This window comes from Tetranychus urticae, chromosome 2 (genome assembly GCF_039701765.1).
Source record: "Tetranychus urticae isolate SD_2017Ah chromosome 2, NJAU_TeUrti_SD_1.0, whole genome shotgun sequence".
Classification (NCBI taxonomy): domain Eukaryota; kingdom Metazoa; phylum Arthropoda; class Arachnida; order Trombidiformes; family Tetranychidae; genus Tetranychus; species Tetranychus urticae.
The window spans coordinates 27,097,040-27,121,842 of NC_142959.1; the positions used below are offsets into that span (position 1 = coordinate 27,097,040).

A 24,803-nucleotide genomic window follows, 5' to 3' on the forward strand; every position below is an offset into this window, starting at 1 on the left:
GCTATTTTATTAGAGATTTTTTGAAAGCAATAATTTTTATTCGTGAAATTCATAGCGAAATTTTTATGTACTTTACTGATTAGTGCGTTTGTATAACGATGTACAAGGGGAAAAAGTAAATCATAAAAATGGTTTAGAGAGAAGCGAGTGCTTCTGAAGTACTTTATTTACAATCAAAATTAAAATTTGATTGGATCGTTCGTTATTTTGGATAGAAGAGTTGAAGATAAACGAATAAATTAACGCATATGATTGGTTTTTATTGAGATTAGTATTAATTGGTATTGGTGACTTGACATTGAATTAGTTTGAATCAAAAAACCTTGATTGGGTTTCACAAAATTTATGATGAGCTAATTAGAATCGATTATGTTTTGGCTGTCAGTTTTTTATAAAGCATAACCGAAAATTCAATAATCAATAGTCAATCACTTCTGTTTATCAAGTTATGACTCAATGGAAGAACATAATAACAGTACATTGAATTTTTACAATGAATGTTATTCAGAATAAAAGAATTAACAGAATTAGCACATCAAAATTTAAGGTTATTTAAATTTTTAGAGTATAATAGGAAGGAATAGTTTGAGAAATTTAACAATCGAATAGAACAAATTTTTTGTATAATTGTTAAATAATATGAAACAAAATTATCTAACAGAGAAGAGAAATCACAATCCCATGGCAAATTGCAGCTTCCTTCTCATTTTAAATCTGTGCAACAATTTTTAAAACGAGGCGTAAACTGTAAATATCGTTTGAACTGATCAAAATTGTTTGTCGCATTTATTGCTGAGGCAATCATCAGCCAACAAGTTATTTCATATATCAAACAATCTTGACGCACTGCTCAGATCCTGGGTAATCTGGCAATCTCAATTCATATCTTTGGATTATTGTTTTAGGAACGAAACGGCCACCCAGCCAGTGATGTTTTCCACGGAAAAATCGAGAACAGAGCTTAGGTGCAGTTAACGATACTAGACAGTCTGGTTGAAGTATCGGTGTGTCATCAGTTGGAGGTCCTTGTTCAACATCCCAACCAGATGGTATATCTATGCTTATCAATCTGTTTGAACATCTAGATAAAATTGCTAAAAGATCTTTGAACTCGTCTCGACAAGGTGGTTTGTAACTGAAACCGAAAACAGCATCAACCACAAGTGAGCTCCTTTCAATAGCTTCTGGATCAGTCAAAAAAGGGATTTCATCCTTTTCACATTGGCGTACTAAACGTGAGTATAGCTCTGATTTTCCTGGTTTGGGGTAAAACACTGATGGACGGTAACCCTAGAATAAAATATGATGAGATTAAAATAGAAAATTCATTAGTTGAAGATACGATTGGCAAATTGCAATTTTAAAATTGATAACTTATAATATGACAATTTAAACACGTCAATATTCAAGTTTAACGAACAGATTAAAAAATCGAATGACATGTTTAAATAACGACGTACAAAAGCAGAAAGATGTCTGGCAGCAACTAAACCATCTCCACCATTATTGCCTGGTCCACAACAAATTGAGACCGTCTTGTAAGATCGAGCTGGATAAGTTTTATATATGGCATTAGCAATGGCAAGTCCGGCCAATTCCATCAGCTGGTCAACACTAAATTGGCACTCATTGAACAGATCTTGATCGAGTTTGATAGCTTCTTCTTGACTGTAGTACAAAAAAGTAGTGATGGTTAGTTTATCGAATTATTTTAAATGAGTAAATGACATTAATTACCTTAGGCACTTGATACTCTCCACTTAAACAATATAAGTTGCAGGTGAATCATAACGGAAAGAAGACAAAAAAAATTGCACAAATTAATCAAAACGATGAACATAAGATAGAGTTGAATAAACTTACTCGTAGTCACCGGGATATGCAGTAATTTAAACTGATTGGGCACTAAACGTCCAAAGCTTTTTTTGAAAGTAGGTCTACTAAAGGACAGAATCATAAACAAGGAAGATCACGTTAATTTATGATCAACTTAAATTGATACTCGATGCATGTAAAGGTTTAAATAAATTGACAGATAATCTTACAATCTGTTAAGAGTGTAAATCTTTACTTGTAGTCAGCTGATACAAAGTCACATGACAAGCTACCCTAAATAAAAAAATTCAATTTAGGAAATTTTATGAGCAAAATTATAAAATGGACAATCAAAAACCATTCAAATGATAATTAGTTAGCTACATCTATAAATTTCTGACTATCAAGAATCAAATTATTTAAACACATGAATAGCTATCTAGATCGTTAATGACTGAGCTACTTGTCTGATGAATTATTAATTAATTTTTTGGCTATGTTACAGCGTTCTGACTGAAATCTTTGTGCCTCGATTAATTTAAACATTATCTGTTCAACAATTAAATTGCTTGATCAAAATCGAAAGAGATTTTATTATTTATTATCTGCCTTTTCTTCAAACATGAATCTGCGCTGTATTTATAATTTGCAAGTGATACCTAAGCTGATTTGAAGATCTTACAATTGTTGGTAATTTATGACAATAAAGGGTAAAGTTTTCTTTAAAAATTATTAAATCGTTAAATTTGTAATTTATGAACGGAATTAAAAATCAGTTCGAGTTTAGCATTGCCATCTGTTGAAGGATATAACAAAACAAAAAAAACGGAGTTTATGACAACATATGTTCTGTGTGATGGACTTGTAAAGTTTAACTCTTTTTTCAAAATTTTTACATTTTCAATAGCTGATTCTTATTGATTAACATTATTAAAATGGCAGCAATTTTGAATTCTAATGAAAGATCTTTAAGGTCCGTGTTTGTTGGTAATATTCCATACGATGCCACTGAGGAGAAATTGAAAGAATTGTTTTCTCAAGCTGGACCGGTTTTAAGCTTTAGGTAAGCGTTTTCATTTGTTTTCATTATTATGTATATCTAAACATTTTGGCTTATCTCCAAACCATTCAAATGTATATAGACAGATGCAAAAGATTCAGTATTGATGATTCACTCACCTTGTTTTCATCTTTGAACAGACTTGTATATGACAGAGAAACAGGCAAACCAAAGGGCTATGGTTTTTGCGAATATAAAGATCAAGAGACCGCTTTAAGCGCTATGAGAAATCTAAATGGACATGAATTAAATGGACGCACCCTCAGAGTTGATAATGCTGCAAATGAGAGAACCAAGGAAGAAATACGTAACCTTCAATCATCACTTGGTGGTACATTCGAAAGTCCATATGGTCCTGAAGTCGACCCAGAAAGAGCACCGGAAGCAATAAGTAAAGCAGTAGCAAGTCTTCCACCTGAACAAATGTTTGAACTGGCTAAACAGATGAAACAATGTATTCAAACTAATCCCAACGAGGCAAGAAATATGCTGCTACAGAATCCTCAGCTGTCATATGCTCTACTTCAAGCTATAGTTGTCATGAAAATAGTGGATCCCAATGTTGCTTTAAGCATACTTCATCGTAGTACTCCAGTTGCCAATGTAATACCAGAGCCAGTGGTTGTTCCGCCAATGATGGGAGTTGCACCAGTACCTACTCCTGGAGTAGCATCATGGCCTCAACCAGGGCCAGTTTTACCCGATAATTATGTTAGAGGTGTGATTCCTCCAGCAGGGCAGCCTGTTGCACCACCTCCAGTTGCACCTCCAGTGGCTTCTGGAGTTCAATTCGATCCTAGATCGCTAGACCCGAGATCACGTGAGAGTACATCTTTAGATCCTCGAGCGCGGCCTCAAGGATCAGGTTCTCAACCACCATTCGATCCTAGACTGGCAGCTCAATCTCCTGCCTCTGGTAATAATCGACCCGGTGGGCCGCCACCTACTAACTCATCTTCTCGAATGAATGCTCCTTCATCCTCTGTCAATATTCCTAATTTACCTAATCAAGAGCAAGAAAAGGCTGCTCTCATTATGCAAGTCTTACAATTATCTGATCAACAAATCGCCATGTTACCAGCTGAACAAAGGCAAAGTATTCAATTGTTAAAAGAGCAAATCTCAAGAGGAGCAACGCATTAGTTATCATATTTGAACAAACAAAAATCATCAATTAAATTTTCTTTAAAAAATTAAAAAATGAAATTTTTTATAAAAATTAACCATTAATCATGGTTATTAGTCAACATTTAACAGCTTGACGGTAACCAAATTTCGTTGAAATTGCTAAATTCAGAAGCAAATTGTTTCTGTCGTCATCAGATAAATGACAGACAGCCATTGCAGTATATCAGTGCAACAATTGCAATTTATAGCAAATAATTTAATGTATGAAAAACGGAAATCCGACAGATCAATGAAATGAAAGTGTAAATTTGTAATCCAATCAATAATGCAAATTTCTTAGATGCTTACTTCTTTTTCTTAAACTTGTTTCAATCTTATTAATTGCTAGTGGTTATTAATATTTTTAATTCTCGACCATTATTATAGTAATTGTTAATATTTTATTAAACGCTACAAAAGTACAAAAGTTGAAACTGTCAATATGATGTGAAAATAACGCGAAAGCTATTCACACTAAAGTTTTAGACTCTTTATGATAGTATCATGTGTTACATGTTTGGTAACACCAGTTTGGTATCGAAGTCAAACCCACTTAAAATGTAAATATACAAAAGCGAGTGATATTAGTCATTAATTAATCTCTCATTATCAATCGCTATAACATTTGTTCAATGTTTTTTCTAGTTTTATTTAGTTTTGTGCTCCACTCTATTCATCATGTCTCTTGATTTTCTGTCCCAAAAATATGAAAGCCTTGATTATGACCAGTGTGAAAATTATTATTTCCTTCTGGAACAGCGTCAACAACAACGCAATTTGAACATTTTGCGAAACAAAGGATTCAAAAGATGGATTGTCATTTTATTCATTGGTATTTTAACAGCTTTGACAGCATGTGGTATCGTCATCGCTACAGACAAACTTGCTTCATACAAATTCCATTTTCTCATGACCAAAATGAACCAATGTGACAACTCGAGTTTTTGTTACACACCCTTGTTTTATTGGATGGGAATAAACGCCACGCTGGTTGCTATTGGCTCTATTATGGTTACATATTGGGCTCCGGTTGCTGCTGGCTCAGGTATTCCAGTCGTTAAATGTTATCTTAATGGTGTAAAAGTTCCTGAAGTCGTTAGATTCAAGACATTCGTTAGTAAGGCTGTTGGTGTTATTTTTTCTGTTGTTGGTGGATTGGCGACAGGAAAAGAAGGGCCTATGATCCATTGTGGTGCTGTTATTGCGGCTGGAGTCTCTCAAGGAAAAAGTACCACTTTTAAAAAAGATACACATCTCTTAGATGAATTTAAGGATGATAGAGAAAAAAGAGACTTTGTTTCTGCAGGTTTGTTTATTTTTCTGCAAATATAATTCACTCATATAACTTCATCTTATCTTAGCGCTATTCTAGAAAAATGGTTTTGTTTACTTTATCTGTATTGAGCTTTGAACCTTCAAATTACAAATTGCTCAATGAGAAAATCTTTGAAATTATGAGTGATTCACAAATGCATACAAATTTCACTTTTATCGTATTTAGGACAAATAGATTTTAAATTTATCAATTATAACGAAAGAGTTACTCTTTGATAATAACATTGTTCAACTAGTAAAATCAACTAGCTATAGTCAACTGGCTAATTATCAATACTTTTAGTTAAGATAAACCTAAATATAATTTCTGTTAAGTAATCATTACGACACAAAAGATACTTGATAGAGTATAATCTGGTAGAATAATCATGATGACACAAATCTAAATCTGTTTTACTGTTTCATATTGTATTTTTACACTTGAATTACCATTTTCTTCAGAACTTATGCTAAATTTGGTGCACAAACTTCGAGGGATTCTCAATTTTCTGCTTCTTTTGCGCTCATTAAATTTCATGCATAAATGTTTTGTATTTTCTAGTCTCAAATAATTCATAAATTTATTTTTTTCTTCTGTTCAGGGGCTGCTGCTGGAGTTGCTGCTGCTTTTGGTGCTCCAATTGGCGGTGTCTTATTCAGTTTAGAAGAAGGAGCTTCGTTCTGGAACCAAGCATTAACATGGAGAATATTTTTCTGCTCAATGATAACCACTTTTACTCTCAACATAGTTCTTTCAATTTACCATAATCATGCTGGCCAACTATCTTATCCAGGTTTAATTAACTTTGGTAAATTTGGTGAAATCAATTATGCTATCTATGAAATACCCATTTATGCCTTTCTTGGAGCTATTGGCGGAATCCTTGGAGCTCTACACAACAGTATTAATCTTCGTCTATCTATGATACGACTGAAATACATTAACAGAAACTGGAGCAAAGTAGCTGAATCGGTTTTCATTTCCATTTTTACCTGTTCTATAGCTTATTCTCTTATATACCTTGATGAAGATTGCCATAAAAAGGAATTATTGTCTCTAAATGAAACCATTAGGGCTGGCTGTAAAGAAAGCGAATTTTCAGTTATGTCTTATCTTTGGTTAGCAACTCCTGAAGCAACTATTTCCAGATTATTTCATAGCGATGATGATATGTGGACTTGGAAAACTCTTCTTATTTTCTTTGTATGTTATTTCTTTCTTGCCACTTGGACTTATGGAATTAGCGTTTCTTCTGGTCTTTTCATTCCTTCTTTAATTGTTGGTGCTACTGGTGGTCGACTATTTTATCTTCTAGTCAAACATACTCTTCCTGATGAGAGTGATTGGGCTGATGGTTGTAAATTTGCTCTTATCGGTGCCGCCGCTATGTTAGGAGGAGTTGTTCGTATGACTATAAGTTTAACCGTCATTATGATTGAAACAACTGGAAATATAACGTTCGGTCCACCAATAATGATAACCCTAATTGTATCTAAATGGGTTGGTGACTATTTTAACCATGAAAGTATTTATGATATTCACATTCGTCTAGCTGCCATACCATTCCTTTATTGGGAACCTCCGTCTTTGTCTACCACCGTTTATGCCTCGGAAATCATGTCAGCGCCAGTTGTTGCATTAAGAAGTGTCGAAAAAGTTGATCGTATTATTCAAGTTCTGGAAAATGAAACTCACAATGGTTTTCCTGTTGTTGACACGGAAGAATTTGATTTCACTGAATCAGGCTCGTCCCTTGAGCCATCTTATTCATCTCCAGCTCATTATGGTCGTTTCCGTGGACTTATTTTAAGATGGCAATTGATTGTTCTTCTTCAAGAGAAAATTTTCAATGAAAATGATGAATATCATAAGATTACAGCTGGAACTTTTCGAGATGCTTATCCAAGATATCCACCAATTGAAAAAATCATCAATCTAATTACAGATCAAGAGAGACAGTATTCTATTGATTTAAGACCTGTGATGAATCCTAGTCCATATTCAATGTCTCACACTGCTTCATTGAATCGTATCTTCCAATTATTCCGTGCTTTAGGATTGAGGCATTTAGTAATTGTCAATGATTATAATGAAGTTGTTGGTATTGTTACCCGTAAAGATATTGCACGCTACCGACAACATTGTCATCGCGGTAAACTTTTCCTCCAGACTCTACAGATCTCTGTGTAATTTGTTCATATTTTTTAAAAAAAACTGAAAGCTTTTTGAGATTTGCACAAGGACAATGTTTTTCACAACTCATGTAAAATTTCCGAATTCGTTTTTGTAAATATCAGCTTTCAATCTATACATATGTCAATCTATGTATTTCATATCATTGTTTTTACCATAACTCGTTTGATTTCTTTAAGAATTATTTATTTTCAAATAAAACATTCAATATATCATCACATCAATAAGTCATTTTATTCAGAATTATAAAATGCTAGTAAAATAAATTGAGTCAAGTTTCAAGTTGCACAATGTTTTTAATCATTGATAATGGGTTTGCAAAAAAAGTCATGGAGCTCACATTTCGATTTCTGTAAATTTTTCAATCTGATTATAAAAATGTTAGTTTTAATCTTTCCCTACAATTCAATTATGTATTTGCACACCTTTAACTATAAATTATCATGTTTTGTATCAGATTCCTTGGATAAATTGTGACAATTAATACATATTGACAGATGAACCGATAGCTGATTAATGGCTGTATGGATGCTGCATTGGAGATAAAAGAGACTGGGGGTGATATCATGAAATGAAAACAGAAGGAAAAGGAAGATAAAAACAGTGCCACTATCATACTTGTAACTTATATTACCGCTTGTTAATAGTTACAAATGGAATCTTATTTAGACTGAGTTTCAGTTTTCAGCTCCTGTGGATGAAAGAATTGAAAACAAAAGAATGTCAATTAGTCATGTTTGATTGTACAACAATAATGGTTAATATGTTAAATTATCAATGTTTGAAACTTACATTTCGTACGAAATTTGGTAATACAAATGAAGCTCGGTGTATTTCAGTTGAATAATATTTCAATTTCATTTCAGCAACTTGTTCATCGGTTAACTTATGGATAGGCTCACCGAAATTGATCTTTTTATCTTTACAAGCTAAAAGAAATCCAATCTGGCCTGAAGGATACGTCGGAACCAGTGTTAAGGCATAAGCAACCGATGCAAATAACTCGGAAGCAGTTGCATAAAGAAACTTAATCAAGTGCAAATGAAACCAAATGGTTTCAGCTTGACAGGCAATGATTCCACCACTTCGAAGGCATTCCTTTAATGATTGATAATATTCCTTCTGGAAAAGAGACACAGCTGGTCCTTTTGGATCTGATGAATCAGTTATAATTACATCAAAGGCGTCCTTATTTTCCCGTATATAAGCATATCCATCACCGATTAAAACCTTTACTTTAGGATCGTTGAATGATGAGGCCATAAAGGGAAGATATTTCTTGGAAACTTCAACCACTCTTTCATCAATTTCACATAGAGTGATTGACTCTACACTTGGATGTTTCAGACATTCACGGATAACACCACCGTCACCACCACCTACAATCAACACCTTCTTAGGATTGGGGTGACTGTTGAGAGGAAGAAAGGAAATCATTTCTTGGTATGAGAATTCATCCTTTTCTGTTAACTGCATGGCTCCATCCAGGGCAAGACAACGTCCAAGAACATCACTGTAGCAATGCAATTAGCAAAATCGGTGTTAGATTAGACATTAAAACGTTAATTGCAAATCTTACCTTTCAAAAACAACCAAATCTTGGTATTTGGTTTTCTCGGCGTGAATCAATTTGTCACATTTAACAGCACTAATTATCTTGTCACAGTCATCAGCAATGTCCTTTTCACAGAAATAGCCTTTAATGTATGAATCCATTTTTGTTAACTTAATTCAACTTGGAGCTAGAAACAATTAAAGTAAAAAGTGTTATAGACTTGATTTGGTCAAATCAACTGTAAAATTGCGACTACTATCAATATTACTTGGCTGTAAAAATAGATTGCCAAGTGAAACAATCGAAGACACTCAAGATTTTACTTAAAGCTTATTAAGTTAGCTTGATAATAGATGATAATTATGGAGATATGGGCAACTTAATGGTTCGTATATTGATAATCTATTTTGACAGAGTTAACAGCATTAATCAGCTAGCAATGTATTAGAAGCAATTAAGAATCTTAACACCCAATAATCAGTCAGCTATCAACAGATTTGACTAAATATCAGTTTTGCTTTACATATAAAATGAAACATTAAATAAAGGAAAGTAACACTTGAATGTAAAGCAAGTTGATATGTGTTTTCATATGATACTAACCTGACAAAGTTGTTAAATGCTGTTGAAGTCTGTCAATGTAATTCAAGAATGAGATGAAAATAAACAATTTGAAAATCAAACAAAATACCAATTAATAAGAGAAATGGGAAAATTAAGTGTTTACTTAATTATTTGTCAAAAATCAATGAAGATCATGGTCAAACGATGATGATTATCTGGACAAACAGTTTGATGAGATTAGATGACTGGTGATGACTATAGACTGTAAATAAACTACAAAATATTAGATTGAGACTAGTCTTGGTTTATATAATAACATCCAACTTATGAAATCAGAGTTAATGGTAAAATGTTCATGGGAACACAAAATTCAAACTCAAGATACAGGGCGATATTTTTGAGTATAGTTATTCAATGTTTTTAGTAAAGATTGCTGATCACTTCACAAATCAATGCATGAAACCTGTCAACTATTGATACATTTACACACAATAATAAACAGTTACAATATTATTAACCTTGATCTTTAAACAGCAATTTTGAGAAGATGTAAAATGAATTGCAGGAACACAGAAAAATATCACCATTGAATGAATTCAATTTATCTTGGCTTCTTCCTGTGAACATTGGTTCGCATTAATAGCTATAAACGTGCTCAATAATCAAATAAATTGTTAAAATGTTTCCCTTAATCAAGTTTACTTATAACTTTCAAATCATCAAAACCTCAAGTTTGAAACAAGAACAGTATCGGTCAAAAAAACTGTTATTACACACTCATTCAAAGTTGAAGTTACCATTGATAGAGTTTCGGAGCAAAAATAAATCTGAACATTTATTGAATTCACTCGAAATCTAAAATATTAATTATCTCACATTCAATTGCAATGATTCTTAAGAATGAAAATTATCCAAATTTTAGTTTATCCAACAGATGGCGCTCCTAACCGAGCGCTCTTTTTGTTTCGCTTTTGTTTCATAATTTTCAGAACTTTTATATGAATTTTTCCATGACTTTAAGAATAATAAACTACAAGGATCATTGAATGCAGATGATGGATTTTCCCCATCTTAACCCTTCAATAATTCAACTTGACTTTTGATCGACCGGTACTTGGCTTTGAATGGTCTGAGAGACTCGAAGAAGACAATATTTTCATCTTTTCCTTACACTAATCTTTAATTTAAATTTATCGGTCTCTGAAAAATAGCCAAGTAAAAAATTCTGTAATTATTTTGAAGCATTGAAAATTTAACTGACAGTTTCTTTGACCGATACTGTACAGTGTAATTGGACAAGCAAATATCATATCAGTTGGTCATTTGGTTTGATAAAGGTGAATCGGTTGGTATAAATGGTAATATTGAATTATTTTTGTTGAATGTTACGGTGAAGGATAATTTTCGGCTGATTTGAATGTTGAAGTTTTATTTGGTTAAATCTGATACTTGATCAATTGATTGATCAAATGAAATGGTAAACAGCTTAAAGGTATTTAAATGTAAACAATTAATTGAGATTAGTGATTGAACAAAGTGAATAAAGTTAACATCTCACTTGGAGATTACAATTCACTTGATAATGGTTTGCAGTTGAAGAGAGATGATGATTTGTCATTGAAAGTTAAAAAATATAAATAAAAAAATTTTTTAGCTGTCATTTGATCCCTAAAGGTTTCAATGATTTATTTATTATCAGATAAACTCGCAAATGTTTATGAATCTAAGAAGAGTAAACCACAAAAATGGCTTTCGATGTGGTTTAATGTTAACTTTGCATCCCATTCAGGGAAAGATGCAAGAAGATAGCCAGATGGAGAGATGCTTAGGATGATGAGGATGGTGATCAACAAGGGGAAGGACAAGATGAAGAGGAGGAGGATGGAGGAGGATGACAAAAGAGTGAAGAAGCAAGTTCCTATCTTGGGACATTTCCTTTCATCATTTAATTTCATTTCATCTAATAGTATATTTAACCATTGAAAATATAATATTATCCAAAGTTAATAAACAAATAATACAACAATTGAAAAATTATGAACACACTTTCATCTACTTCAATCAACAAGTACTTTCCTATCACAATTTAACCCACCAAAAGCTAACAATTTAGGTGATTGGAAAGTCATTGGTAAAAGGTAGATTGGTTTAAGCTTAGCATGTGTTTAGGTGAGGGTTGAGTTGAATTATCATAATTGAAACAATGGGATCAATTGGCTTGCTCGGTCAACTTGCTTCTGTTGAAACACTTGGCTATTGACTTGTTGAGTTGTGCTGCTTCATTTATCTGGCTGGACAAGTTGAATGGACAGTATTTAGGTTTGCAATTAACATTGAAAATCGTTATTTTTAAGGAAAAAAACTCGAAGAAATTAGACATTTCCTTGCTGTTGCTGTTTCTTCTTGAAAAGGTAACAGTTGCTTTTTGTCTAGTGTATAAAACAACTTGTAGTTCCCATGTTTCTACCTTGATTATACCTCCAATCCTCAATTACTTTTTTACCTCACGATTTTCACGGTTACCTTCATCATCTTCATCATCCTCAAAGCAGTCTTTTTATCTTCTTTGTTGCTGTACAGTTGACGCTCTGGTGATTGCTGTTGCGTTCAACAGAAGCTTAACTTAGGCCACTTTACCTCTGTGATTGTTGCACTAAACTTGACTCTGGTCCTGAAAGCAAATGGGAAAGAAAACGTTAATTTTGCAAAATTTGTAACAACATTTAAATATTTACCCTTTTTCAATTTTAATTTGTGCTCCTTCATTAACCAATATTATCTTTGTCCGTTAATTTTGGCCAATTGTTTAAATCTGGATGATGGAGGTAAAGTGAAAAATATGAACATTAGTCTGTTGCTTGGAAAAGCCCTGAATGTGTCCCAGGCGATCTCTTGGTCCTCAGTCTCTCCTCCTTCTTGTCATCCTCCTCCTCTTTTTTATCCTCATCACTCTTTTTCCTCTTCCATTACTCTCTCCTCTTGTGTCTCCTTTCAACTTGTGACCCGGTAAACAACAGACTCCCATCTTGGTGACATTGAAAAACACGCGCCCACCAAAGAAACACGCGTTCACACTTTTTTTTGTCAACCTTTATATCATTTAATTGTTTGCGCGTGCAGTTAACTGGTTACCAATCAACATTTTGTGGATCCTATTTTGTGTCTCCATGAAAACAAAAGTGACATCGACAATAACGACTTACCTTGTAATTTTGTTGTAATTTGTTTTGATTTATTTTAATCAAATTTAGTAATCAACTGATTTAATACCAAAGTGATAGTTTAAAGTTGATCTATTGAGTTACCGTCATCGATTAAACTGGTCCTTCCCTGGGTTACAGTTGAAATGGATGTAACTCGGTGGATTAGCAATCCATTTTATAAACTCAACAAATGGATAATCTTGTATTTAACCATTGTTATACATGGTTATCATTCATCTGGAATATTTCAAGTTGAAGTTGTTGAATTTGAACATAAATACCTCTATTCATCAGCTGATGATACCAAATTAGTTTACAATTTATGTCTTAAAGAATCAAATACTCTTGTTTATGGGCCTCCATGTACCTATGGAATTGTAACATCACAACCTTCACCACCTTCTGCTCCAGTTTCACTGAGATTACCTTTCACATTTAGATGGATGGTGAGTTTATCTGTTAATTTATAAATTTAAATCACAAAAAATAACAATCAAAAATACTTATAAGTGTTAAACAATCCAAAAAATAGGTAAAGTTGAAAATTAATTGAAATTTGCGCCTAAAAATAAGATCATAAGACAATAGCATGATTATAAGACGACTCCATGTTGTCTCTACCTAACCAAATGACCGCTTACTAACTGACATTACATATGTCGTCTTAAGTCTAGTTTTACTTTTTTAAATTTCGTGGTTAATGCTTAATTTTCATCTATTTTAGCTTTGATTATCTGTTGATTAAATTGTCAAAATCTGTGTACATTGTTTAATTGTAACACTTCACTGTGTTAAAAAGTGATTTTACTTGTTTTATTTTTGCCATTGGATTTTCACAAGTTAGTTTTGGATGTTCCTCTCAATTTTGAATTGACTGTTTTATTTTGTGATGCAGATTCTCATTCAATTCAATGTTAATCTAATTGGTCTCGCATCGTCTAATCCTTATTTACTCATTTACTCTTCTCTTTTCATTCTCATAACTCTAATCTCCATCAGCTTCTTGATCATTTTTTGCTTGTTTGGTGTCTTAATTATGTGAACTCTACCCTTGACTGAGTTTTTCTCACAGAAACATCTCAACTTTTCTTCTTCATCTTACCTTAAGATTGTCATGTTTACAATCAATGAAATTAACCTAATCAAACCAATCTCAATTTTTATAAAATTGCCATCTATCAAGAAAAGACGTACGGTTAATCCTGATTGAGCTATGTTCTGATATCTATCATTAAATCGCTATTTTGACCGTATTTTACTCGCCATTTTTGCCTTGAAAAATTTAACCAAAGAAATGAAACCTCAGGTTAAAGATGGAAATAATCATCAACAGTTTCATCATTAAGGATTACAATTAATGATATTTGATTGTGGTTCATGATAATTGTATTAATTCTTGGAATTTGAAAGATTGTATAACTTGGTTTCTTAAGGAAAATAAGAAGAAGAAAATTTAATGATAAAATCACATTTGAACATCATTCAGATGACACTTTTATTTATTTTTTTAGCAGCTTCTAATCAATATGGAATTAATCACATGCAATTGATTGATATCTCTTTCTTGTGCATTCAATTAATCTAGTAAAATTGAAAGAATCCCGAATATCGATGAAACAAGCAAAAGCAACCAGACAACAACCAAACCTTGTTTTCCTTGTGCTATCTAAATTGTTTCAAATGTTGGTCCAGCAAATTATTAAAAGGCAGAAAATTTATGTAATGGACACAAACGAAAGGAGAAAGGTCAAAAGGGCCAAAAACACACCAATTTTAATGTTAATCTGTTATTTTGAATCAGAGTGAATCTACATCTGTATAGTGTATTATCATCTGTAGCATGACAAAGGTGGAAGCAAAGATTCTCACAGTTACCATGTTGTTTTTGTTTACAGCCATTTGAGTTGACAAATTATCAACTTAGGTTAAACCAAGTTTAACAATATATCAGGTATCAAAGGTATCATTTCAGTGTTTATTATCCGTTTTTTGCAGCTTCCTATCAGTCCTTAATGAGTTCACCTTTGAAAATTACCTTTCTTCATTTTCTCAGGACTAAACATTTTAATATATTTCCTACCGATTCAAGCCAAACCTTTCCCTTCTTCTTGACCATTTTCAGTGTCAGCGTTTAAAAGACGAATCAAAGGTCAGTCAGTATCAGCTAATTGATGGCAAAATCCGTTTCTTGCGCTTAAAAAACACTCAACTTACAATCTCTTACAAGAGATTGCTGAATTGTCTTCAAACTCTGTAACAATCAGTTAATGTAGACGAATTAAATTGTGAGTAAAGTTTAAAATCTTAATTTATTTGAGACAAATTATCAAAAGCTTTTTCATATTATATTTTTTCCTCTTTTTACAATATTTTTATTGTCCTTTAACTAACCATCTAAATGAGCTGGATATTGGTCAGTTTAGTCAATACCTTAACATCAAGCCTGAATAAACATTATTTCAAGTCTCCAAGTCAGACATGAATGAGGTTTAACCATTTTATTATGATGGGTTAAATAATAATTGTAATAACAATTGATAATCAATGTTAACACAATCTTGAGGGAATCAAGTTTATCCTTTACATTTAACTGTTTTAGTTTTGATGTTTGGTCTGATTTGATCCACTCTTGAGACTCAATCAATCTAATTGTGAACAAAAAGAGTGGACATAACATTGAGAAGGGTTACAGTTATAATACATTATTATTGTCAACTAACCTGTCATAGACATTGGTCAATTGTTGACCTTATAAGCCTTAAGGTCATCTATTACTGTATCCGTCAATAATAACCAGTTAACTCAAACCCTTAAACCATATTAAATATGTGACAAAATGGTTACAAAAATGATATCAATAACCATTACAGATAACATTGTCAATAACAATCATCTGTAACATTTTGTGGTTAACTCTTTCAACAATTGATCAGATCAACTTTATAGCAACTATTAAAATATTCAAAGATGCTTATTATTTCAATAGACTTTCACTTTTAGTCGATGTTTTTTTTAAGTTGCAATCGCATTCAAAACATTTACTAATATTGAAGTTGATTTTGATTTTGACTTTGATGTTGATCTGTGTGATGAAAAGGATGATTGTGGGTGGTGAAAAGGGGCTGAAAATGTCCTGAAATACTGAGAGTGTAAACAGATGACATTGAATCTATTAAAAGCCAAAAGTGGATCAGCTTTTGTCAGCTTGTCATTTGAGTTTCACTTTTTTTTGTTGAGTCTTTTCATTCTTGACTTAAATTAACTTGTAAAATGTTTCTATTAAGTGAAGCATTAAATGCATGGGAAGATTAACATATTGACAAATTTAAGGTTTGATCAAAAAAAATAAGGTTTCTAACTTTGAATATCATTTTGTCTTCAAGTTAATTCATCTGTAATCAAGAGGTGAACTGTCCACCAATGATGAAAATGACCAGTTCAATGTAAACTCACAAAATTGATTGAGACAGAAACATGAATAGACGGTTAAACATTCAACATTGAAGGTATCAGTGAACAGTTGATTAAAAAATTAACAATTGAATTGCAATCATCTCCTTTGGTCCAACAATGAAGTCTTTTTTTACTGTTTTGCCAAATCGCTAAATAAAGTAACAAATAAAAACAAGACAACAACATTGATACAATCAATACTCCATAAGGTTTCCTCTCACCTCCAACGTTTCGGCTCATTGAGTTTCGGTTTGGGCCTGAGCGGAGGAGGAAAGGGAGAGACTCTGTCCTAAATAGGGATACATCATCATCTACATCACCCTCTTGATCGTCTTCACCATCACCATCAAAACAGCATCTTTGGCTTTTCACTTTTGTTGGTGTTTAAAAAAGTGAAAAAAGTGAAAAAAAAGTGAAGCCGATGATAATAACATTAAATATTAAAGAACTCGAAAGGGAATTAAAGGATGTAAACCAATTCTCTCCTGGGATAATCAAATGTTGATCAAAGGCTATTTGGAGAAGCCAATTGGGAATTAACTGAGCATCATCATCATTGATCCATCTGTTAACATTCCTATGATTCCTATTTTAATAGTGTACTATTGATCAAAAGGGACAGACTTTTTTGTTGGTATATTTTTCCTTCAACACATAAATCAACAGCAATTAAACAGGTTCACCGAGATGTTCAATTTTTGTTTTATTTACTTTTTCAATTTCAACAATTCGACTAGTTTTAAATGTAGTCTAGTATCTGCCATTTATAATAACGCGTAAGTGTTGGAAGCTTCAATTGGCTTTAAGAGCTTTTTTGTCCGTTTATTTGACAAAAGTCAATTTCGGGTAAAAATAAAATCAAAATTGTCCTCTTGAAATTATATTTGATTCCTATGATGGGATAATATTTTTCATGAAAATTGAATTTTTTTATTTTTAAAATTTAGTCTCATTTGTTTTAGCAAATTGTATTTACGCGGGGCTCCCCATTTGATTGGTCAAATTAGCTAAGCCAATTACTAGGCGCGCTTTTATCTTTTGTTTTATCTTCTGTTAACCTTTTTTAATTTTAACCATTTTCCTAATTGTCTTTTTGTTTTTAATTAAATGTTAACGTTTAACGTAATGAGTTTTGTTGATTGTAATAATCAATGGAGTATCTACTGGCCTTGAGTTAAATCTGTTTGCGTCATTTTTTTCACTTTATCTTATGTGTTGTAATGATGTTGATGCATATCTACACAATGTGACATATGGAAGCCGTTTGGTTACTGCTTTGCCTTATGAAAAGGTCAGGTAAGTATGGTGATATGTTCATTCAACTGAACAATTTTAGAAACATAAACAAATCTGTTTATCGTTAATCAGTTGTTACTGTTGTGTATCCTTACCATGCCAATGTGTTTAATACAGTTGTCTACAAGTCAGCAAGCAAGCACGACACAAACCAATGGATGGGGCAACCAAAGAAAGCAAGCGAACAGGCGAACAGCTCAATCAATCTTTATGGTTCAAGATTATCTGCCTACTTTGTGTCTTTCTTCAAGCCAAATCCAAACTTACATTAATCCATCCAAATAAATCAAGAACGAGATTAGTGTTGAGAAGATCGTGAAAACATAATATTTATATCAAGATGCGGCTAGTTTTTTACTTTTTGATCATCTCTTTGCGTTATTTGTGTGGTAGGTTTCCTTCAAAGTCAACATGGGCCTCAACAAAAGCTCAAAGGAAACATATTTTTTTAACCAAAATGCTTATTTATTTTTTTGTGAGTGTTTGCTGTTTTTTGCTTCTATGTGCTGCTTTACTGGTGAATACTTTATTGAGATGTATTTGCAGCACGCGTAAAAGATGAGATGAAGATGGCGAAAGATGAAGATAATTATTTGAAATATTTGCATAAAAAATGAAGGCAAACATGAAGAGCATAAAGAATGAAACAGAGAATGTTATTTAGCTTCAAAAAAATAGATAAGTTCCGGTTAAAAATATACTACATCCTGCGAGATTTGTCCTTGCCTATTATTTTGGCTCTTATATAACTTAATTGTTTAACTGTGTAAAAAAGAGGCTTCTCTGTGTTACCATATTATTCAGGTCAATTTATATTATTTAACCTTAACATTGACAATTAACTTAATAGGTGATCTATTTTTGGACTCAAAACATCACTCTATTCTGGTGTTTTTATTTTGTTTAATCTTTACTTGGACTTTACTATTGACTCAATTGGATTGTTTACACTTTTAACTAACCACTTCATGTTGATTTTAATCATATAAATGTATTAATAATTTTATCCATTCCTCTTTTCCAGAAATCATTCACTTTAATTGTAACCATTATGGCAAATAACGGTTCAACAAATAATTCTGTTCAATTGGAGAAGCAAATTCATTTCGATGACAATGTTTTACCGACCAATCGATCTTCAAATGGACTCAGACCATGGCTGTATAAAACATTTAAATCCACTAATTCGCACCTTGTATATCGATACAGGTTGGTTAATATTTATTATCGCAATCAAGGTGGACCATTAAAATGGTTGCATACAATCAAAGTTGCAGTCATTTTGAAGCAGTTTGCTTGTTTTTCCTGCAAGGCTATGTACTGAATTCATTGTTTCAGGCTGAATGGTTTAATACAAGTAATCTTTTTGATAATTGTGAACAACATAAAGAATTTTTTTGTTGGAAATTAAGACGTTGATTTAGGAGACGAAGTTAGAGAGAAAAATGGCTAAAGTTTAATCATGATTACTCTCAGTAATTTAGATTAGCGTAACTTTGAAGCATCTTTAATTGACTCGTGTTTTCAACTTTTTTAACACATGTAAAGTAACTTTTTTAAACCAACTGACTGCAATTTATCAACCTTTTCAAGAGGAGAAGCGTTAGTTTCTTGAGAGGAAAACATGATGCTGGTGAGGAAGAAACAGATGATAAAAAGACTTATTCAGATTCTTTATTATAATTGTGTGGAGACACAAATTGGATCATCATGAGATTGTTATATTTTATCAACCATGACCTCAGCCTGAGTTAACATGTAATTGTAATCACTTCTCTATTCATTACCTTGTCTACTATCTTGATCAGAATTTTACAATTCTCAAATCTTGGTCATTATATCATTAGCAAGAGTAATTAATTTAGTCAATCGGAATTGCAAAGATTGAATGAAAAAAATACAAAAACAGAGAAAGTTGAAAAGAGTTGACATAATTTATGAGATTGAATGATATGTGACTTATATTGACCTAGGAGTTGATGATTTTTGCTTGATTAGCTAACTGTAGCACTTTTATCAACTGATTTAGGTTAACAATGATAATGTTAACAAAGGGTTAGCTGATTGTGTCAATATTAACACTGTCAACTGTGTCCATCATTGTGTAACACAGTCAGTAAGGGTTAAAGGAAAACACGAGTAAAATTGTCCCAGTTTTAGGGTAACTTTCTGACCGAATAGCCAAATAACAATCAGTAGGACATATTGACCATCTTTTCCCTCCTCCTTCTCCTCTCTCTTTCTCTTCTCTTTCATCTTCACTCTGATCATCCTCCTACTTGTTTAATCCCATTGCATCTCTTAAATAAAAGGATAAACATTAGATGAAAAGTTCCCTTGATAATATAAACTCAATTTGTTTCCTAAGAGGTTTAACAGACACTTTTTATAGTCTATTGTATCAAAATGAATAGACATAGCGAGATACAGTTTGACATAATAAAAAACAAACTGAAAACAGCAAACAATCAAATAATGATGAGTCAATTTTTGGGCTACATTTTGATTGTTAAAAAACTATTAATGATCCGTAAAGTTTGAAGAATCAATTTTTACTTTTCTTTTTGTTCAACATTCAATTAATCAATCCTTTTCTTTGACCACTTTTTTACTAGGGTTTATTGTTCACTATATTATCATGGTGATGAATGTTCAGAGTTTTGCCGTGAACGAAATGATGTATTTGGACATTATGGATGCCGAGAAAATGGACAAAAGTCATGCTTAACAGGCTGGATCGGTGACAATTGTGATAAACCTAAATGCAGACCGGGATGTAACTCTGAACATGGTTACTGCTCTGAACCTGACCAATGTCAATGTCGACCTGGTTATTCTGGACCTTTATGTAACCAGTGTCTTCTTTATCCTGGCTGTATCAATGGTTATTGTCTTAAACCCTGGCAGTGTATTTGCCACCGTAATTGGGGTGGAATCTTATGTGATCAAGATTTAAATTTCTGTGGTACTCATCAACCTTGTCTAAATGGTGGCTTGTGCGATAACATTGCTCCTAATCAGTACAAATGTCACTGTAAACCCGGGTACGATGGTAACAATTGTCAAATTGGTGAGTTACCAACTAATTGTGCATTTTATTTTACAATGAATTCACAATGATTATCGGCATCACCATCAATTAATCATTAAATAGTCATCATTTAGTAGTTCAAACGAGGACACAAATGTCATTTTTGCTTCCTTATCTAACCAATAATTCAACTGATTAATCACTAATTGTTCATTCAACATCGACAATTTTTCATGGATAATTTTGTAGGAGTTGTAACTGTTTCATTGGACCCAATTATGTCATCCAATATTGACAAGATTAACAGATGTGATGATTATTTTGATCAATTTCAATGATAAATATCGATATTTGTTGGATAATATAACACGTGCCTTGGAACCCTCGACTTAACAATCCAATTTAAATGCAGATTCGAGATGACTTTTTTGTTGATTGAACTCAACCACTTATTAACGACAATATGATATGTTTTTTTGTCATTGTACTACCGTTTGAAATGTTATATTATGATTGCTTGATCAGATAGTCTAAACCGTAACTTGATGATTGTTGTTCAATTTAACGGAAGCTATGGATGCCTAGTGATGATCAGTCTCACTATTTGGCTACTGTTGAACAAAGTAATTTGATATTTATTTTAAAGGAATGATTACTTTACTGATTGTTAAGTTATAATATCTTTAGTTTGTGTTGAATACGAGATGACAACTAATTTAAATTTGTCCTTTTCAACCAATCAAGATCTTTATGAAGATTAAACCATCATCATGCTAACAAATTGTTATAACATTTCGTCAAATCAAACGGATGTTATGCGACTTTTTACGCTAAATAGTTCATTTAATTAAGATTAAATGAGCAGATTGTCAGATCTAAATATCATATGAAACTTGACTAACAAATCAGATTAACATTGATCCAAACTTGAAACTCTTGAAACGGAAATCAGAAAATGTTTCAAAGACTATTGCCAATAATGAAGCTGAAAATGATACTGAACGGGATTTGATTTTGCTCGTTTAACATCATAAAAGGCCATTTTTACGGTAAAGTTAAAAATATACTTTATCATTAAATTATCAATAGAGTAGCTGGTAAACAATCAGGTAAATTGTCAGGAGCCAGGTCAATCTTATCTATTGAATTGATCCATGTATTTACATATGGATTCTTGTTGTTATTATGGCTACCAGAACAGTAATTTGGTTGATCCATCACGATTTAAGGCGGATCAGGCTAAAAGTCTTCTCTATTATGACCACAAGGCCTAAGGCCAAGTGTATCATCAAGATATGTACTTGACGGTGAAGAGGATGAAAATAATCTGTAACCCATATTTACGATATTTTATTGTTTTCTTCGTCTTCCATTATTATTAGTCGTGTAAAGTCAATCATTTATGATCATAACTTTCGTTTCATCTTGATTTTTTATTTTTAAATCCGTTTTCAATCGTTGATCAATATTACCTTTTTACTTTTGCATATTCAAATTGAGCTTTCTTTTGTTACCATTAGCGTGACTTTAACTGAAACGCCTATGAAACACTTGGAATTTATTTTTCAAGATTAACAGGAAAACATTTTATTAATAGGCAAAATGAAAGTAAGTTTACCAATAAAAATGAAAATAACAATCATCATTAAATTGTTGACTATAATTTTAAAAGTAGCCAACAATTATCATATTTTACTTGCTGATGATTTACTTCACAAGGTTTGCTTCTGTCGACACTTGAATCATATTTCAATGTAACTCAAAATTTAAACCTTGGTTCAATTTAAATCTGCATCTAATGGTATTTTCAATGATGATTTGATTACTAACTGTTTTAATTGAAAGCTTCATGATTCTGATTTTTCGTGATTTGAAACGTTTAATTTACTGTGTAAATTAGTCTTTTACAACTCTTTTAGATTAGTCGCTCATTTTTTACATTCAACTTTTCCTGCTTTTCATCATTCTCTAAAGCAAATTTTGTTGTAAATTTTGGTGGTTTATTAATGACTATTTGATGGTGAACTCTGATTATATTGATTCCTTTGAAGATTACAATTTAGTAATTTAAGAAATTTAAAACTAATGAACATTTTATACTCTTTTGTCAACAGTTGTTAACCCATGTGTTACAAGTCCCTGTCTTCATGGAGGAACCTGCTCTGAAGTAAATAATTCATCTTTCATTTGTAACTGTCCTGCTGGATGGACTGGTAATCGTTGTCAGATTAATATCAATGAATGTTCATCTAATCCATGTCAAAATGATGGTAAATGCATAGATCTAATCAATGGATATCAATGCGTTTGTCCTCCTGGATTCACTGGAGATCGTTGTCAAGATGGTAAGTGAAACTTGTTTCAACAGTTAATCATCATCATTAGCATCTTGATCTTGAATTTTGTTTCTAAATCTTCTTTCTCGAGTAATTGTTTCTACTATGAAGCTAAGAAATTTGATCCTCTTGATTTTCAGGAAGTCCAAATTTCCTCCTGCTCAGATTAGCTAAATCTCTGATTTAGAAAGTGATAGAATAGGTACAACATTGTTGATGAAATTGAAACTTGTCCTTACTAATTAAAATTGGTGATTCTCCACTGTAACCATTTTAAAGACTTTCCTTGTCATGTATTTACATTATTAAAAGCTCAGGTTTTCTTAACACCATATATTGATAATTATTGCTTATTTTCATAATTTTTTATTCATATTTACTAATTTCATGTAATTTTATCTTTTATTACAGACATTAATGAATGCAACCTGGAAGCATCTTTGTCTCCCTGTATACCGTCAACAACAGAATCGTGTCAGAATATAAAAGGATCTTATAAATGTAAATGTATCAAAGGATTTGCAGGGCAACATTGTGAATCAAATGTAAACGACTGTGAGCCAAATCCTTGTGCTAATGATGGTTCCTGTATCGATCTGGTTAACGCATATCAATGTGTTTGTCAAAAGGGCTTCAAAGGTGCTCATTGTCAACAAGTGGATGAAAATGTTTGCTCACTTGGTGGATCGGATAATTATTGGGAAATTACTACCCGAGCTTCATCTTGTCCGATGAAATGGTGCAAATGTTCCCACGATAAAGGACCTTTCTGTATCTGTGTTGGTCGGGATTTACCTTCAATTACTGTTGATCATCAATCCTTAACTGAACCTGATGCTTTCAATTCTCTTGTTTTGGTTTTTGAAAAGATTTTAACTAACAATCAAACTCAAATTATTTGCGAAGCTTTGAAAGCAATCCTGATTCTCTACCAAGACACTCTAGACTCTAAACAAATGTCAACCGTCTGTCATCGGCAAGACATTAATTCACTTGTTTTTTATTCATTGGACAACTCAGAAAATGTCCTTAAAATTGGTGATATTTTATTAAATTCACGCAACTCTTTTCGGATCAAGCAAATTATCAAAAATAAACAAGAACTGGATGCTGACAATAGACAAATACAATTTTTACTAGTTTTAACATTATTTTGTATATTCTTATTTATATGTTTTTCATCTAAATCCATACACAATCGAAGTAAACAATATATTCGACAATTTAGATCTCGGATTGCCAAGTTTATCGCCGAAAATCAAACCAATGCAGTTCAACCTGAGACGATCAACGATTTAAACCTTGTAAAGCAATCAAATAACAACAACTTAAATCAATTGGATGATGATTGTAATAATCAACGTCCAATAAGCATAAACATTTTAAATTCAAGTCCTAATCATTTCAAATTTAATCATCTTAAATTAAAACAATTGGATACTTATGAAAACAATGAGTGTGATCCAGTTAATATCAATAAATTATCATCATCAACATCCACAATCAATTCAGTTGGGACAATAGAAACTTCTTATGTTAAAAAATCTAATCTTAATGAGAAACAAATTAAGATTGGAATAGAACAAAAAGTGTGAATAATTAGATGATCGCCTATTTAAATTTTCTCTGTAATTCTACTAAACATAATGTAAATTGCAATCTACTCCATTTTAACAAATGTTCATTTGTAATTAGACCATTCTCAATGAAAATAAATTTCATACAAACAATTAAAGCTGTACATGAAATTCAATGTCTACAACTTTTATTTACTGATCGCTTCATCATCAAGGGATAATTACCAATAGATGGTAA

At 32.2% G+C, this 24,803-nt stretch overlaps 5 protein-coding genes and 2 long non-coding RNA genes across 15 annotated transcripts; 4 read left to right on the plus strand and 3 right to left on the minus strand.

The window, feature by feature from the left end:
- Positions 1–239: 239 nt before the first annotated feature.
- Positions 240–2,055, minus strand: Naxe (NAD(P)HX epimerase). Its single transcript, XM_015927424.3, has 4 exons — positions 1,864–2,055; positions 1,738–1,759; positions 1,461–1,668; positions 240–1,290 (listed from the first exon to the last, which is right to left on the minus strand). The coding sequence occupies exons 1-4, from the start codon at positions 1,955–1,957 to the stop codon at positions 829–831; spliced, it is 786 nt and encodes a 261-aa protein (XP_015782910.1). The 5' UTR covers positions 1,958–2,055; the 3' UTR covers positions 240–828.
- A 610-nt stretch (positions 2,056–2,665) lies between these two features.
- On the plus strand, positions 2,666–4,094 carry CstF64 (cleavage stimulation factor subunit 2 CstF64). Its single transcript, XM_015927423.3, has 2 exons — positions 2,666–2,878; positions 3,016–4,094. Exons 1-2 carry the CDS (start codon positions 2,751–2,753, stop codon positions 4,016–4,018), a joined length of 1,131 nt encoding a protein of 376 aa, XP_015782909.2. The 5' UTR covers positions 2,666–2,750; the 3' UTR covers positions 4,019–4,094.
- A 518-nt stretch (positions 4,095–4,612) lies between these two features.
- ClC-b (chloride channel protein 7) lies at positions 4,613–7,768 on the plus strand. Its single transcript, XM_015927335.3, has 2 exons — positions 4,613–5,348; positions 5,959–7,768. The coding sequence occupies exons 1-2, from the start codon at positions 4,721–4,723 to the stop codon at positions 7,545–7,547; spliced, it is 2,217 nt and encodes a 738-aa protein (XP_015782821.1). The 5' UTR covers positions 4,613–4,720; the 3' UTR covers positions 7,548–7,768.
- Positions 7,769–7,826: 58 nt separating this feature from the next.
- On the minus strand, positions 7,827–9,940 carry SpdS (Spermidine Synthase). 5 transcript variants are annotated; one of them, XM_015927338.3, is made up of 5 exons: positions 9,833–9,940; positions 9,709–9,737; positions 9,130–9,292; positions 8,343–9,063; positions 7,827–8,241 (listed from the first exon to the last, which is right to left on the minus strand). In XM_015927338.3, the coding sequence occupies exons 3-5, from the start codon at positions 9,264–9,266 to the stop codon at positions 8,212–8,214; spliced, it is 888 nt and encodes a 295-aa protein (XP_015782824.1). In that variant the 5' UTR covers positions 9,267–9,292; positions 9,709–9,737; positions 9,833–9,940; the 3' UTR covers positions 7,827–8,211. The 5 variants fall into 5 exon arrangements, with proteins under 5 accessions (XP_015782824.1, XP_089123773.1, XP_089123771.1 ...); XM_089267647.1 differs by lacking the exon at positions 9,709–9,737; XM_089267645.1 differs by lacking the exon at positions 9,709–9,737 and having other exon boundaries at positions 9,797–9,940.
- Positions 9,941–11,590: 1,650 nt separating this feature from the next.
- On the minus strand, positions 11,591–13,010 carry LOC149094251 (uncharacterized). Its single transcript, XR_016198733.1, has 3 exons — positions 12,873–13,010; positions 12,405–12,481; positions 11,591–12,340 (listed from the first exon to the last, which is right to left on the minus strand). It is a non-coding gene; the product is annotated as an uncharacterized LOC149094251 (long non-coding RNA).
- LOC107360739 (uncharacterized) lies at positions 12,335–24,731 on the plus strand. Of its 5 annotated transcripts, none has more exons than XM_015927456.3 (6): positions 17,336–17,621; positions 17,739–18,010; positions 18,646–18,830; positions 20,237–20,691; positions 22,767–22,997; positions 23,400–24,731. In XM_015927456.3, the coding sequence occupies exons 3-6, from the start codon at positions 18,673–18,675 to the stop codon at positions 24,581–24,583; spliced, it is 2,028 nt and encodes a 675-aa protein (XP_015782942.2). In that variant the 5' UTR covers positions 17,336–17,621; positions 17,739–18,010; positions 18,646–18,672; the 3' UTR covers positions 24,584–24,731. The 5 variants fall into 5 exon arrangements, with proteins under 5 accessions (XP_015782941.2, XP_089123775.1, XP_015782942.2 ...); XM_015927457.3 differs by having other exon boundaries at positions 17,364–17,621; positions 17,694–18,010; XM_015927455.3 differs by lacking the exons at positions 17,336–17,621; positions 17,739–18,010 and adding an exon at positions 12,335–13,318.
- Positions 14,700–15,179, plus strand: LOC112538638 (uncharacterized). Its single transcript, XR_003081883.2, has 2 exons — positions 14,700–14,832; positions 14,995–15,179. It is a non-coding gene; the product is annotated as an uncharacterized LOC112538638 (long non-coding RNA).
- Positions 24,732–24,803: the final 72 nt, after the last annotated feature.

Excerpts from the sequence above, each read along its gene's own strand:
- Naxe (XM_015927424.3), bottom strand. The coding sequence starts at position 1,957 with ATGATTCTGTCCTTTAGTAGACCTACTTTCAAAAAAAGCTTTGGACGT. Across the intron at positions 1,669-1,737 it reads GAGAGTATCAAGTGCCTAAG|TCAAGAAGAAGCTATCAAAC; the intron begins GTAATTAATGTC and ends TTTGTACTACAG. Across the intron at positions 1,291-1,460 it reads CCAGACATCTTTCTGCTTTT|GGTTACCGTCCATCAGTGTT; the intron begins GTACGTCGTTAT and ends ATTTTATTCTAG.
- CstF64 (XM_015927423.3), top strand. The coding sequence starts at position 2,751 with ATGGCAGCAATTTTGAATTCTAATGAAAGATCTTTAAGGTCCGTGTTT. Across the intron at positions 2,879-3,015 it reads GGACCGGTTTTAAGCTTTAG|ACTTGTATATGACAGAGAAA; the intron begins GTAAGCGTTTTC and ends ATCTTTGAACAG.
- ClC-b (XM_015927335.3), top strand. The coding sequence starts at position 4,721 with ATGTCTCTTGATTTTCTGTCCCAAAAATATGAAAGCCTTGATTATGAC. Across the intron at positions 5,349-5,958 it reads AAGAGACTTTGTTTCTGCAG|GGGCTGCTGCTGGAGTTGCT; the intron begins GTTTGTTTATTT and ends TCTTCTGTTCAG.
- SpdS (XM_089267647.1), bottom strand. The coding sequence starts at position 9,266 with ATGGATTCATACATTAAAGGCTATTTCTGTGAAAAGGACATTGCTGAT. Across the intron at positions 9,064-9,129 it reads GATTTGGTTGTTTTTGAAAG|TGATGTTCTTGGACGTTGTC; the intron begins GTAAGATTTGCA and ends GCATTGCTACAG. Across the intron at positions 8,242-8,342 it reads TACCAAATTTCGTACGAAAT|GAGCTGAAAACTGAAACTCA; the intron begins GTAAGTTTCAAA and ends TTTCATCCACAG.
- LOC107360739 (XM_015927455.3), top strand. The coding sequence starts at position 13,016 with ATGGATGTAACTCGGTGGATTAGCAATCCATTTTATAAACTCAACAAA. Across the intron at positions 13,319-18,645 it reads CTTTCACATTTAGATGGATG|AAATCATTCACTTTAATTGT; the intron begins GTGAGTTTATCT and ends CCTCTTTTCCAG. Across the intron at positions 20,692-22,766 it reads TGGTAACAATTGTCAAATTG|TTGTTAACCCATGTGTTACA; the intron begins GTGAGTTACCAA and ends TTTTGTCAACAG.